The 14,025-nt window shown below is 57.1% G+C and overlaps 1 protein-coding gene across 1 annotated transcript in view; it reads left to right on the forward strand.

Moving 5' to 3' along the window:
* Positions 1–14,025, forward strand: part of HSPG2 (heparan sulfate proteoglycan 2) — a 99,711-nt gene that overhangs the window by 22,923 nt on the left and 62,763 nt on the right. Inside the window, 2 exon segments of the mRNA XM_049617868.1 lie at positions 11,021–11,156; positions 11,748–11,792. Of these exon segments, the coding sequence (XP_049473825.1) occupies positions 11,021–11,156; positions 11,748–11,792 (181 nt within the window).

Here is a 14,025-nt window from a genome sequence, read left to right on the forward strand (position 1 = left end):
TTGAGTTTTTCTGGGAGAAGGTGGCAGGGGAAGTATAAATAGATGATGATGATGATGGTGGTGGCGGTGGTGGTGACCCTGTGCTGGGCAGTCCCCCGCAGTCTTGAGGCTTGGTCCTCACTTTGTGATGACCTCTGCCAGCCCCTCCCTCTTTGCCGGTGGAAGTCATGGCCTAGAATTCTAGAATCTTCAGGTTGCAGGGTTTCAGTGTCCTAAAATGTCAAAGCCAGAAGGAACCTTTGGGATCTTCTAAGTTGAGAGCTTTCAAACTTACTGTTCAGCAGTGAAACCCTTATGTCAATCAAAAAAATAGTAGTTTGGTTAAATCCTGCACTATTTTGATAAGGGACAGCAAACACAGACCATTCACCACGGGCTAGCGCTGTTTGTAGCATTTTACACTTTTATTTAATCCTTACGACAATCCTGTGAGGCAGATACTATTAATGTGAACTACATGCCCATTTTGCAGAAACGGAACAGAAAGGCACAGAGGGGTAAAGCGAGCTGCTCATGGCCTCTCAGCTAACCTGGGGCTGCACCAGATGTATGATGTAGGTCATACAATGGGAAAAGGTGGATTTGTTTTCAATGAAGCAAGTATTTGGGGGAGGGGGCCCAACTTCTATTCATCCCCCCCCCCCCACTCTCTCACCCACTCTCCCAAGTGGCCCCCGAGGCTGCTGAGGACAGACTGGAAACCAGTGATCTAGGCCTGTTTCATCATTTGACAGAGGGAGCCTGAGGCTAGAGAGGGGAAGGGGCTTCCCCAAGACAGTGGGGGAGCTAGAAACCTTTCTCAGTCCCTTGGCCCGCCAGCCTCCTGAAACAGCACCAACAGCTCGACCTCCCCCTTGGAACACTCAGCTCCCTCCATCTCGTGGGCGCTGGGACCCTCTGACCTTCTGCATGGTCCTAGAGGACCAGGAGCGACCAGGCGCTGGGCCACCCTCTCTGTCCCCTCTGACGGGACTCCTCTCCTGAGAGGACAGGCTAGTGACCAGGGAGGAAAGAAAGGGGCAGCTTCCTTCTGGGTTTTCTCAGACTCTGGCGGCGTTTCCCCCCGGGGAGAGAACGTGCCCCTCGTGTCACCCAGCCTGCCTTTCCTCCACAACGCCTTCATTGCATGGGGCCTTGGGGCTTTCTGTCTTCAAGAGCTCCCTCTTCAGAACCCCAGTGGTGCTGCTGGGCCATATCTTACCTCCAAAGCCCCGCCAAGGGAGAGCTAGCTGGCGGCCAGCCGAGGGAAAGGGGTAGGTTTGTTGTGGGTGTTCCCGGTATGTGCTCTGTGAAGCTCTAATCTTATGAGGCCTGCATGAAGAAAGGGTTCCCAGTTAAGCAAGTTTGGGAAATACTAAATAGTTGCTCCCTTCCCCGATCATGGTGTTCAAGACGTCTAGGACTTAGGGAACCAGCTTAGCTTTGTGCCACCAGCCTTTCCCAGATGTGTTTGTTTGCAGGACACCCACCCTGTCCAGAGCTGCTGTGCCCAGGATATTACTCATGAGCAAAGGGGAGAGGGGCACTTCAAGAGGAAGGGGCCCTTCCTTTTATTTCCAGCTCTGTTACCTCCCCTTTGGTCCTGGGTTCGGCCCTGCCTGCCCCTTCCTCCCCCTCCAGGAAGCAGATGAGGAAAGCCCTGGGGGCAGGGGGGGAGCTGGCCTCCTTGGCCGCAGCTGTTGGACTGTCATCCCAGCCTGTTTTTTCCTGTTGCCGATGCCCACGGGAGCAAGCAGGAGCAGAGTGACTGCGGCCTGGTGGTCTGGCCGCCTTAAGCAAGGCCCTGGAGCCGGAGCTGCGGCCCTGCTCGCTGCTGAGACCCCCACCCACTCCCTGAGATGCCGGTCCGCGCAGGGAGCAGGTGACCAAGGGCAGCTTCTTGTCCCCTCAGAGACGGGGCTCCCTGGCCGGAAAGCCCCAGGGATCAGAAATGGCAGGAGGAGGCCTCAGGTAGTACGGAGTTCCTGGTTGGAAACCAAGGGTCTGGCTCCCAGTCTCAGCTCTTCCAGCTCTGTGACTCTGGGCAAGCCGTCTTTCTGAGACTCCATCTCTTCATTTGTAAACTCCTTCCATTCATTAACTTAAAAAGTGTTATCGAGCTGCTGCCACATAATTTGTAGGTACTGGGGGTACAGCAGTGAGCGCAATGGACAAAGTCTCTATCTTTGCGGAGCTGATGCTCCAGTGGGGGCGACAGATGATAAACAGATGAGCACGTAAACATAAGGTAGAGTGTAGATGGTGAGATGCTATGAAGCAGGGTAAGGGAGGTGACAGAGAGCCAACTAAGAGATTCTGGACCTGGGATGTGGTCAGGGTGGGTCTCCGTAAAGGTGACACTTGAGCAGAAACGAGAGGAAGAGGAGGGGTGGGCACATCCCACCTGGGGCGGTGTCCCAGGCAGAGGACGCAGCAAGTACAAGGGTCTTGAGGTAGGCGAGAGCTAGGTGTATTTGAGAACTATTGAGATAAATGTGGCAGGGAGTGGGGAGAGCACGGTAGGAGAGGAGGATAGAGAATTGCGCGCGCGCGCGCGTGTGTGTGTGTGTGTGTGTGTGTGTAGGTATGTAGGTCACATAGGACTGGTTACCCATAATAAGGGCTTTTCTTCGCATCCTTTGGTGAGTGAAGAGTAGTGGAAAGGCCTAACCCAGTAGGTTCAGGCGGTGGTCATTGTTGTAAGTGATGTCTCACTTCAACAAAAATTTGTAGAACGTTCCCCCACACCCCCGTAAGCCTGGCACTGTGCTAGGGGCTTCATTCCTGAAATCTAGGGACAGCGACCCCAGAGGGCATGGGCAGGCCCAGCCGGGTTGGTGGGGGCCATGAAAGCCCACAGATGCTCCAGCGCTCCATGGTAGCGGGGCCACCTGGGCGCCAGAGAATCCGAGAACCAAGCCGGGCTGCGGGCAGGAGGCAGGCACGTGAACATCGCCGGTGCTGTTGGCATGAACAGTGTTTGGCAGCTAATATTCAAGCCCTGGGGACCTTCTTGCCGGGCGGCCCAGCCCGGAAGCCATGCCCACTTGGCCACCCCCGCCGCCTTGGCGTCACCTGGCACGTGGGTGGGGCAGAGGCATTTCCCAGTGACTTCCTGCTTCTTCCCTCTGAGCTGGCGGACAGCTCATTGAACGCCAGGCGAGGCCCATTCTTGGGGTGTCTGTGGGGCAGGGACTCTGGGGGAGCTGGGCAAACTGGGGCTCTGTGACCAGCACAGCCAAGAGAGACTGCTCTTTTGGTGGAGAAGCCCACTCGGGGCTGTGCACAATCCCACCTCTGGGCCTAACCACGTGCCCTCCCTTCTGCCCGGTGCAAGCACTTTGCCCCTTCTCCACCCAAGACCGTCTTTCAGACCCAGCTGAATTGTCCTTTCTGCCGGGAAGCCTTCGCCAGGCTCGGTTAGTGAGGGGACCCTCCCCTGGGCCCTCCCAGCCCCCTGCCCTTCCTCTGCAGAGTTCTCCATGCACTGTGCTCTCATCACTCGGTTTAATAGTCTGTCTCCCCTAGGAAGACAGAGCTCTGTGTCTACTTCCCAGTTTTATCCTCAGGACCCAGCGCATAGTAGGTGCTCAGTAAGTAAAGGTCAAAGCGGCTTGAATTGAACCTTTTATGGCAGGTCAGATTGATTATCCCCTTTTTACAGGTGAGGAAGCTGAGGCTACCCATCTGGAAGGTGGCCACGGTGGCCTGAAATCAGGAATCTCTGAGCAGAGTCCACCTTCTGCCCCACTGGCCACATCTCTGAGACCCAGAAGGTGCTCTTAGGTGGCTATGCTGGTAAAAGACCCATTCAGGTGCAACCCAGCTACCTGTATAGACAGAGACCATGTCAGGCCCACCCGAGAAAGGGCCACGCCTCCCAGAACAAGCCAGCCCCCACTCCCCTTGCCTCTCCCAACAGCCCTGGGAAAGAGTCAAACAAAGCAGGATGTTTCTGCGCCTACATTATCATTGCGGAAACTGAGGCCTGGAGGGATCATTAACCATGTCAGTGATCATGTGATTCGGTCCCGTTTTCCCCTGGGATGAGGTATTAGTGGCCTCAATTTTAATGATGGGAAACCGAGGTTCAGAGATCATTCTGGCACTTTCTTGCTCTGTGATCTTGAGCAAGTCTCTACTTTCTCTTTCTGAACTTCACTTTCTTCTTGTGTCAGATGGCCTAATTCCCACCTCAGGGTTGTTGGGCAAGTTCACTTGTTTATTCGTTCATTCATTCATTCATTCAGTTGGTCATTCAGTCGGTCTGTGTCAGCAGATATTAATTGAGCACCTAGTCTGTGTTTTCTGTTTTGAAGATGCAGCAACGATAAAAACAGGAAAATCACTGCCCTCCTGGTACTTTTGTTCACAGCAGAGATGGCTGGTGTGTGGAAGGTGAGCGCACGTAGTGGGGATTCGCTGCAGTTTGCGAGAAGGGAAGGGTGTCAAGGGGCTTCGGCCACATGGTGAGTTCTGGGGCAGAGCTGGGACGAGGGACCCCAGACGTCAGGTTCTCGCTCCGCTGTTCTCTGTTGAACACGGCCCTGGCTGGAATGCAGACTTTCCAGGTCACAGGCCTTGGGGTCAGAAGCAGGGGCCTGCAGGCTGCTACGCCTCCAAGGTAGCAGAGTACAGAAGAGGGAGTCCTGCTGTCAAACTGGATCTCCACTGCCTTAGCTGTGTGACCTCGGGTAGGTGACTTCACGTCTCTGAACTTCCCTTATCTGTAAACTGGCGGGGGTGGGGGTGTGGGGAAGCACCAGTATCTGCCTTCTGGAGCTGTGGTCTTGCATGAGATAAGCCTTGTAAAAACCTTATCTTGGCACCTGCGTGCAGTGAGCTCTTGATGTGCCTCCAGCATTCTCCTTATCTGGGGCATCTGGCCAACTCAGGCTGGAGAAGGTCCTGCACCTTGGGAGCCTGAGTGTGGGAAGCTGGCAGGCCTCCCGAGTGGCACGGGCAGTGTAGGCATGCCAGAGGAGGCTGTGGCCACCTCCTTTCCGGCCCGGCGCCCCTCTTAGCCTGCCAGGGGATTAAAGGCCTTTTGGCCTTTGTGTCGGGCTCACCCGCCCCTGGCAGTTTGCACAACAAAGTGCTGCCCCGACAGATTCCTTCCCTGTTGCCGTCTGCTGCCCATGGACAGGGCACTGGGCAGCCTGGGGGTGGGGCAGGGCACCTTGACCCTGTGTCTGGGGCCTAGGGTGTAGCAGAGCTGGGAGCATGTGTTATGGGGTTACGTGGGAGCCTGTATCATAACAGAGTAGGAGCGTGTCCTTCCCTGGAGATTCGGGGGCCATGGGTGGGGGAGGGGGCCCTGAGGCAGTCTGTGCCGGCAGGAGGCAGGTGGGCAGGCAGGGGCTCGTTCGTCCCCCGCCCCCACGCAGGCTCTGGATTTTGATGGAGTGAGCTCACTCCGGCCCAGATGCCTGGAGCCTTGCCCTGGGCAGCTGCAGCCCCCCTGGGGACTGCGGTGCTCAGACCTTCCTGCCCAGCTGCGTGGGTTGTGGTGGGCTCGGCCCAGCCCGGGTCACGGGGAGGGGGTGATGGGCTGGCTGCCCACGTCGCGGGAATAATGGCTCTGGAGCAGCCCCGAGTCCCCCTGTCAGCCCCGAGTCAGCCTCGGAGGAGGCAGATAACTCGAGCCTCGGCACCAAGCTCTGCCATCACCTCGAGCCTGGGCGCCACCTCTCCAGCAAGCCCAGAGCTGAGGCAGCAGGGCCGGGCCCTGTCCTTCTTCCCAGACCTGGAGGCTGACCCTGGGCCTGAGCCCATGCCCCCCCCCCACCCCATGCATCACCTCTTGCCCATACCCACCCCTCACCTCTACTCTGTGCCCCAAGCATGGGACTAACTCTAACTGACGCTCACTGAGCACTTACTGTATACAAGCCTTCAAGCGGAGCGCGCCATGCGCTTTTAATTTCATTTACACCGGTGACCCTCGGTGAGCCTCAGTTTTCTCATCTGCAAAATGGAAATAAAACCCGGGAGTGAAATGTGCATCGGCATTCAGAAGTTTTCAGATTCGAGAAGGGTGCCATCGAACGTGTGAGGGCACAACTCAGAGGAGTCTGGAGCAACACCCCGTAATGAAACACACTAACATTTGCTGGGGCAAAACACTCCCGCTCACCCTAGGTGAAGTAAATAGGATACTGACCGCTTCCTGTCAGTTCAGGTCAAGACTTGGCACCAAATGAGCTTGTTGTAAACTTATTTTAAAAAACAAAGAAGAGGAAACACTCTTAGTTTTCAGAGCTCTTTGCGTTTCCCCTGCTGCAGATGAGGGATAGCGGCCCTGTAGCGCCGGCCCTCCCACGGTGGCTGCGAGGGTTATTGGAGGGGGTCCCCACAGCGTCGAGGAGAGGGCCTGGTGCGGAGACAGCCGCCGATGGAGTCTTCCAGCTCCCATTGTCATCCCTTCGCCGTGCCGTCGTCCTCCTGCAGCTTTGCTTTTAGCAGAAAACGCCAATCCTTTGAAACCCTCAAATCCTGTATCCTGTATCTGTTTCTGCACCTTCCCCTGCACCCCAGACTTTCTCTGCCTTCTCTACCCCTCTCGAATGGCTCGACCTTTCACCTCCAGCCTGGGTTCTTCTCAGCTAGCCTTGGATCCCTCGGCATCCACACCCAGGCCGGGAAAGGAGGTTTCTGGCCTCTGTCCCTTGTCCCAGAGGATCTCTGCGGGACTTGAACCTGGAGCCTCATGTGCATGCTCATGCCTACCAGGAAGGCCTGGACGCAACCCAGCCTCAGGGAGCTGTCTCGCAAAAGTTCCCCGCCTGTCTGGGTTCCCCCACCTCCTGCCACCCGTTGGGGGGCCATTATGCCCACACCCCTGCCCTAGCAATTGTTCCCAGCACACTAGAACAGTCCTCTGGCCTTGGCCTGTATGAGTCAGCTGCCTCCACTTCCCCTACCAGGAACCTGTTGTGTCTGGAAAATCCCCCTGTCTGCTTGACTCCTTCCTCTCTGGCCCGGGTCTGCCTTCTGGACCCCTCCTTTCCAGTCCCGCCATCCGGCTCCAATGCCTGCCTGAATACTGGGTTCCTCTGGGAGGAAGCCAAGCTTTCTTATAGCCGGAGATGGGCTGGAGGGCAGGAAACCTGAGTTCTATTTCTGCTTTTGACCTTGGAGCCACCGATGGCTCTCCTTGAGGTGTTAGGCATATACTGCATGGGCTCAGGCCGCTGGCAGCTCAGGTGTCCTGTGGGCCATCCTGGGAGCTGGTTGGGTTGGGGATGGGAACCGGCCAGCCCTGGGTGTCCTGGCCCTGCCCCCTGCGTAGGCCTCAAGGCCAGCCTGGAGGCCCAGCCTCAGCCCTGCCTCTTTTCCTGGTCAGCAGGTACAGAACCCAGAGGTCCCCTGTGATCTTGGGCAAGTTACTTGGGGGGGGGGGGGGGGGGGGGGCTGCTGTTACCTCCTCTGTGAAAGGGGGCCATTCATACCTGCTCAGCCACCTTAGGCAGTCATTGTCAGGGTCTAATGACCCCAAGTTTGAGGAAATGCTCTGTAAACTGTAAAATAGCACTGTGGTTGAAAGGTTTTGTGGGAGTGACTCTCAGTGACCTCGGTCAGTTCTGGCTCAGTGGCAAAAGCTTAGACATTGGAACCAAACCACCAGAGGTCAAGTCCCAGCTCTGCCACCTGCTAGATCTTCAAGCAGATGATCCGACTGCCCCATTTTCCCATCCCTACAGTGGCCTATTGAACACCTGTAACCTGGGTTAACATTTATAAAAATCCTCAAAGAAGTGCCTGGTATGTAGTAGGTGCTCAATAAATGTTAGGTCTTTCTATTCTCAAGTAGAGCCCAGACTTCCCAGATCTGAATCCAAGTTCTCTTCTACGGTCAAGTCTCAGGCTCCTTTGGGCTCTTTCCGGGAGCCTCATTCCGGTCTGGTTCCATCTCCCCTCCCAGATGTGAAATACAGCTGCTAGAACCTTTTGATCTTCAGCTTTGCACAAATGAAGTCTCTGCTCTTGTTGGCTCAGCCCTTGCTACAGGCCCTGATCTGACCCCAGAGCCTCGGGCCCTGGGGAGGGGGCTGAAAGCAAGGGCAGGCTGGCATGTGGAAGGGCCCATTCCCTGGAGTCCCTGGGGTGGGAGGGCTTCTCTCCAGGCCCCGACATGCTCTGGATTCTCTCACCCCTCTCACTGCAGATGTGTGTTCCTGGCATTTTTTCCAAGTTGAGTCTCACTTTGCTATTTCCTGTCCGGTCTCAAGTCACCTCCCCCCCACCACCCCCGCCCTGGCCTGGGAGAAGCTTTGGACCTTGCTCACCACCAGAGTTTTCCTTTCCAGACAGCAGTGTCTAGGGGATGCTGGGAATCTCTGTGCCCCGTGCATGCCCCCCCTCCCATGGCCTGGCTTGCATGGGGAGGGGGAGGGTGTGGCAATGACACAGAGAGAGAGATAGCCCTCCCCAGGTGGGGAGGATCCAAGCCTGCCCCCTCTAACCTCTTCTGCCCAGTGTCTGTGCCCCTATGCCAGCCTTAGCCTCACACTCCCCTGAAGTCAGTCAGGGCCTGCTCTGGACCCATCTCCCACCTGGTGGGAACATTACCTTCTACCCATAGCCAGGGAAGGAGGGGGAAGCCTTTCACGGACTGATCTTGTGGTTCTTAGCCAGTGAGTGCTAGAGTTCTCTAAGCACATGCCAGTTCATCCCTCCCACCTGGCTGAGAAGGGGCCCAGGAATCTGAATTTCTCACCAGCTCCTGGAGATTGTGAAGCTCATTCCTGGATGCAGACCCTGTGGGCATGGTCTAGAGGTCTCCTGGCCGCCTAGGACTGGGATGGGCATTTGTCTAGAGAGAAGGTAGGGAAGGAAGAGGAACAGGAGGAGGTGTTTGCCCATGGGTTGGAGGGGAAGGGGCATTGGGCCATGGCAGAGAGTAAGGCGTGGGCAACGTAGACCTTATACTACGCTTCGTGGCGCTGCAGACGTGAAGGTGACCAAATGGCAACCAGTCGAGGAGGGGGCTGCCAGCCTAGGAAGGGAGATTGCGTATAGACTCTGTGGGGGCAGGTGGTACGTCCAAAGCGAGTCAAGTTCAGGAAGCAGCTAGAGTTAATAGGTGATGACATTTTTGACCATTCGCTCATCCGTTCATGCATTTATTACTTCAGGTAGGTATCGAACATGGGGTGCTGAGAAGGTAGAGGTGAATTCATCACAGTCCCTGCCTCCATTCCAGTGGAGGTACAGATGATCACAGCGTGAGCCCAGAAGCACCCAGAACCCAGCCTGGGTGGGGACAGAGGTGACCGTAAAGGGCAAGAGTGAGGAAAAAGTCTCCCAGAGGAGATTTTCTTTGTCTTTTTAATTTTAAGTTAATCTTATTGAGATTTTCTTTTTAGGCATCTCTATTGAGGTATAAGTTATATACAGTAAAATGCACCCATTTTAAGGGTACCATTCAATAATGATAAGATGTATATACCCAGGGAACAGTCACTCCAAAAGTTTCCCTTGTGTCCCTTCCCAGTCAGCCTACCCCATCCCCGGTCCCAGGCAACTAGTGACATTTCTGTAACTGTAGATTAGAATCTCCCCCCCCCCCCAGAGTTTCCTATAAATGAGGTCACGCGGTATGTAGACTTTTGTGTCTGGCCTCTTTCGCTCACTGTACTGTGACTGAGTTTCATCCGTGTGGCTGTGAATATCAGTTATTTGTTCCTTTTTCTCATTGATCAGTTGGAGGAGGTGATGTTTACGTGAATTTTGGAGGATGACTTAGCCAGATAAACAAAGCAAGGAAGGGCATTCCAGCAGAGGGACTAGCGTGAGAAAAGGCCAAGAGCTCCAGGACACGGGCTGGGTAAAGTTGGGGGGTGTAGGGAGGGAGAGAGACTGACCGTCTCTTTGTTTTTCTTCTCCTCCTTGGGCCTCTCTCCTGCTGCCATCACCTTGTCTAGCCAGTGAAGGCTGGGTTTTGTTTTCAAAAGCGAGACCATTTCCTTCTGGCTGGGCTGGGCTCTCCAGAGAGGGCTGAGGCCAGGCAGGGCCTGAGACTCTCAGGCCAGGCCATCTGGGGCTGGACGTGCATTACAGGGCCACAGCAAATCCATGCACACTTGTGCTTAGGGGCTCTGGGGTTTCCTTGGTCTCCTCCGGGTTTGTTTTTTCTCTACGGTAGCTGATAAAACTCCTTTGGCAACATTTCCATCTTGTCTAAGAGGAAAGAGGCATTCACTGCCCGTAGCCCGCCCTGAGAAAGGCAGGTGTTGTGGCCACTGGGGCCCTGCTATTCTGGCCTGCAAGGTGCAGGGTCTCAGCAGGCCCTCTGTGGAATGGGAGCTCGGGGTAGAACTTGTGCTAGGCTCAGCATCAGCCTGAGGTCATACAGAGTTGACACCACGCCTGTCCTGCCCCCATTCAGCCCAGCTGTTGGGTCCACCCCATCGGCTGTGTGCACAGATGAGCTTGTCCGTGTGGCCACAGATGCCAGAGCCAGCTCTCCAACATGGCTGGAATGTGTTCCCCGTGGCTTGGAGCTTTGGAAGCCAGGCGGAGGCAGAAAGAAGTGGTTGAGATCGTGTGCGAGGGAGCGGCTATCACAGACGGCAGCTTCGGTGGACTCACCTGTGATTACTGCCTCTGTCCCCCACCCATGCTTCCTCCTGCCTCTGTCCCCCTCTTTGCTGCTCCAGGTCACCCTTTACCTGTCTGTGTCCCCCTGTCTACTGCTGCGTATTCCGGATGACCCTTGCCTTCTCCAAAGGAAGAGAGGAGTCAGTCATCAGTTACCAAAGTGATTTTAACTTTATCATCTGTTTGAGGATTCATTCAGACTCAGTGAATGCGCATGGTTGGGCGCCGAGGCCTCCGGGGGCGAATGGAGCTTTCTTTGGCAAAACTGAGTCAAAAATAGTGGTTCAGCCCCAGCCTGACTCTCACAGCCAAACCACGTCTGACTTAACCACTACAGGGCTTTGGGGTAGGACTCTGGGTCCCCCTTGAAGTGAGGGGAGGGATCCTTTGCATGGTGGAGGCTGGAGAATGTGACGGTCGGCTGTGTGATCTCCCACAGGTGACTCATGGGCTGCGGGCGTATGATGGCTTATCTCTGCCCGAGGACGCAGAGACAGTCACGGTGGGCCGGGCCGGCAGGAGCTACTCAGACATCTCTGATGACGAAGACTTGCTGGCTGACGATGCCTCTGGAGGTGAGCAGAGGGTTCTGGTGGTGCGGAGTGGAGGAGGTCAAGGGTGGAGCCAGGGTTCTCCCCCCACCCCCATCCCCTTAAAGAGGCCCCAGGAAGCTTGCCCAAAGGGGTGCCTCAAGAGATGGGATGAGAGCTGTGTGCATCCTACGCCCTGGTCCCAGTGACCCCAAGATCCTCCACTTAGAACCTGTGTGACCCTGGTGGCTCACAGGGCCGGTGGCTGCTCCTCTGCCACTGCTGTGTCCTCGTAGCACAGGATGATCGGGACTCGCAGGGAGGCGGGAGACGAGGCACAGTAGAGGACAGTTCCCGCCTCCCCTTACCGCACCTCCTCCTGGCCCCGTGGCGAAGGCCAGTGTGACAGGGCCCCTTCCATCCCAGCACGGACAGACCGTCAAGGCCCCGCACCGTGCAGCCTTGACCCACACCCTCTCTGATGGAGGCTTCCACGCTGACTTTCACAAGCCGGCATCCCTGGGCAGTGGGGAGGACGCAACAGCTCTGTGCTTCCATGCCCTTCCGCACGGCATGCGAGGTGCCCCAAACGGTGCCAAGAACTTGTTGCTGCATAAGTCTCTCTTCTGCTTGCAGATGGCCTGGGTAGTGGGGAACCAGGCAGCGGGGACTTTCAGATGGGTAAGTTGCTGAGGGCCCCCATCCTGCCCCCTGGGCAAGGTCTTCCCCGCCGCAGGGGTCCCGTCTCTGGGGCTGAGGGCCTCGAGGGCTTCGTGGGCCTGCCGTGCAGGTGGTTTTATACTTGCTGAGCAACAGTCGTGTGGACTGGTTGGCAGGTCCCTGCAAGGTTGGGGACAGCCAAGCTCTGTGGTCGTCTGCGCCACAGGGACAGGGCTGAGCGCAGCAGGCAGGAAGCGCCCACGTGTAACAGGTACCCAGAATAGCAAAATTCCCGTCTCCCAGCACAGCTCAGCTGTGGGGTCCCTTCCTAGATCCCTTCTTGGGGGTGTTGAGCTGGGGACCCCAGGCAGGGGTGGGCAGATGGAGGCACTCTGTGGCATAGGACATGTGGGCAGGCCGACGGAGCTGGCAGAGGGTGGAAGTATAGCCTCACCTTGGACCTGGGAGGGACCCTGCCTTCAGGTTGGGTCACCTCTGGGAAGCCAAGGGTTCCTGGGTTGGGGAAGAGGGCTGGGCTTTGTGGACAGAAAGAACCAGGCCTCCAACAGCTGCTCCTTCCATTAGCACTTGGTGCACAGTGGAGCCGGGGCCAGGCCAGCACTGGGACTCAGTCCCTGCCTCCTCCCAGCCCAGGATTCTGGGTAGAGAAGGAACTACCCAGTGACAAGTCCCCGAAGCTCCATATGGTTCCTGCTGCCTTCTCTGGAAGCCAGCGCTAAGCACTCTGCCGTCAGGGCCAAGGATGGAGCTCGGCTCAGGCGGACCACTGGGTGGCCTCACTGCATCCAGGGCCGCCTACGGTGACGCGCCTGTACTTCTGCAGGGGTGGGGGTCGCCTCCCTGTGTGACTGGTGCGTCAGGAGCATCCAAATGCGAGGGGGTCGTGTCCTACCTGCCAACGTGCAGACAGGAGGGTTGGCCCCTAGGTGTCCTGGTCCTGACTGTGACCTCCCAGCACCCGGGACTCAGAGGCTGCCTGAAGCTTTTCCACATGTAGGTCTTTCCAGAGCTGCAGGATGCCTGGGAGCTGGGCGGGGCCTGTGCACACATCCCACACCCTAGAATGGACTGTGCTGATGCATCGCTGGGAGCTGCCTCTTGCTAAGCCAGGCCTGTCTGCTGAGGCCCTGGTCCGGTCCGTACTGTCCATTTGGAAACATCCACGGCCCCTCCCCTGTCCACCGAGGCAGCTCTGCCCTCTCTGAGGGGTTCTTGCCAGCCCGCCTCCCCTGTGAGATGCACCTGTGAGGACGGGGGGGGGTCAGAGGTAGGGGAAGGGGTAGGGATGGGAGAGCAGCAGCTGGGAAGGGCCCGTGCTTGCGAGTGGGGCCTCTCCGTGGGAAGACACAGGGCCTTAGACCCTCCAGGCCCAGCCCTGGCGCTGGCCTGCTGCCCTTGGGGCAGGTCCAGGCAGCTGGGCTGAGTCTAAGCCCTGGAGACAGCAAGTGAGTTTCCCAGCCTCTACATGTGCCCACTTCAGCCTTGCCCAAGGGTAGTGCCTTCCCTGCGCTGGGAAGCAAGGGCCATCCTGACCAAGATGGGGCCACACCTGGCTATGCCCCTTGCCTGGGCTCTGGCCCAGCCCCACACCCTGGATCCCAGCCTCTGAGATAGTACCCCCCCCCCCCGCCACTTCCCTCACGTAAGGCTGTGGCTGCTGCAGGCTCGCCCCAGCCCTGCCCCATCACCCCCCTTTTGTGTGCCGGTACCCCCACCCGAAAGACAAGCCCCTGGCTCTGACTCCTCCCTGCGACCCCTGCCCACCTCCCCTCTCCCAGTTTTTTCCATCTTCTGACCCGTCTCTCTGTTTCCACTCTTGTCTGGCCTATCTCCTCGTCTCCTGCTCCCCTCCTCCCCTGCCTTGGGCTATCTCTCTCCTCTTTGTATCTCTCTCATCTGTGCATCATCCTGTCTCATTCTGTATCTCTCTCTCTCTCTTTCCCTCTCTCCGTTCTGCCTCTGTTTCACCCTTGCTCTCGTTCTTCCTCTGCTTCCTCTCTGCTTCTCTGTCATTTTCTTCCTCTGTCTCTTTCTGTCTCTTCATGTCTCCGTCTCTCCCTTTGGTTCCCTCCACCTCCCTTGCAGTCTCTGTCCCTCCTGGCCCCTCTCACTGTGGCTCTGCTCTGCAGGCCCCGGCCAGGCCACCCTCCTGTGGCTGGTGAGGAATCTCCTCCCAGTAAGTGAGGCCAGACAGCCTGGGGGGAGGCTCCCTCTGCCCCCCCTCCCCCCCCAT

Source organism: Panthera uncia, assembly GCF_023721935.1.
Source record: "Panthera uncia isolate 11264 chromosome C1 unlocalized genomic scaffold, Puncia_PCG_1.0 HiC_scaffold_4, whole genome shotgun sequence".
NCBI lineage: Eukaryota > Metazoa > Chordata > Mammalia > Carnivora > Felidae > Panthera > Panthera uncia.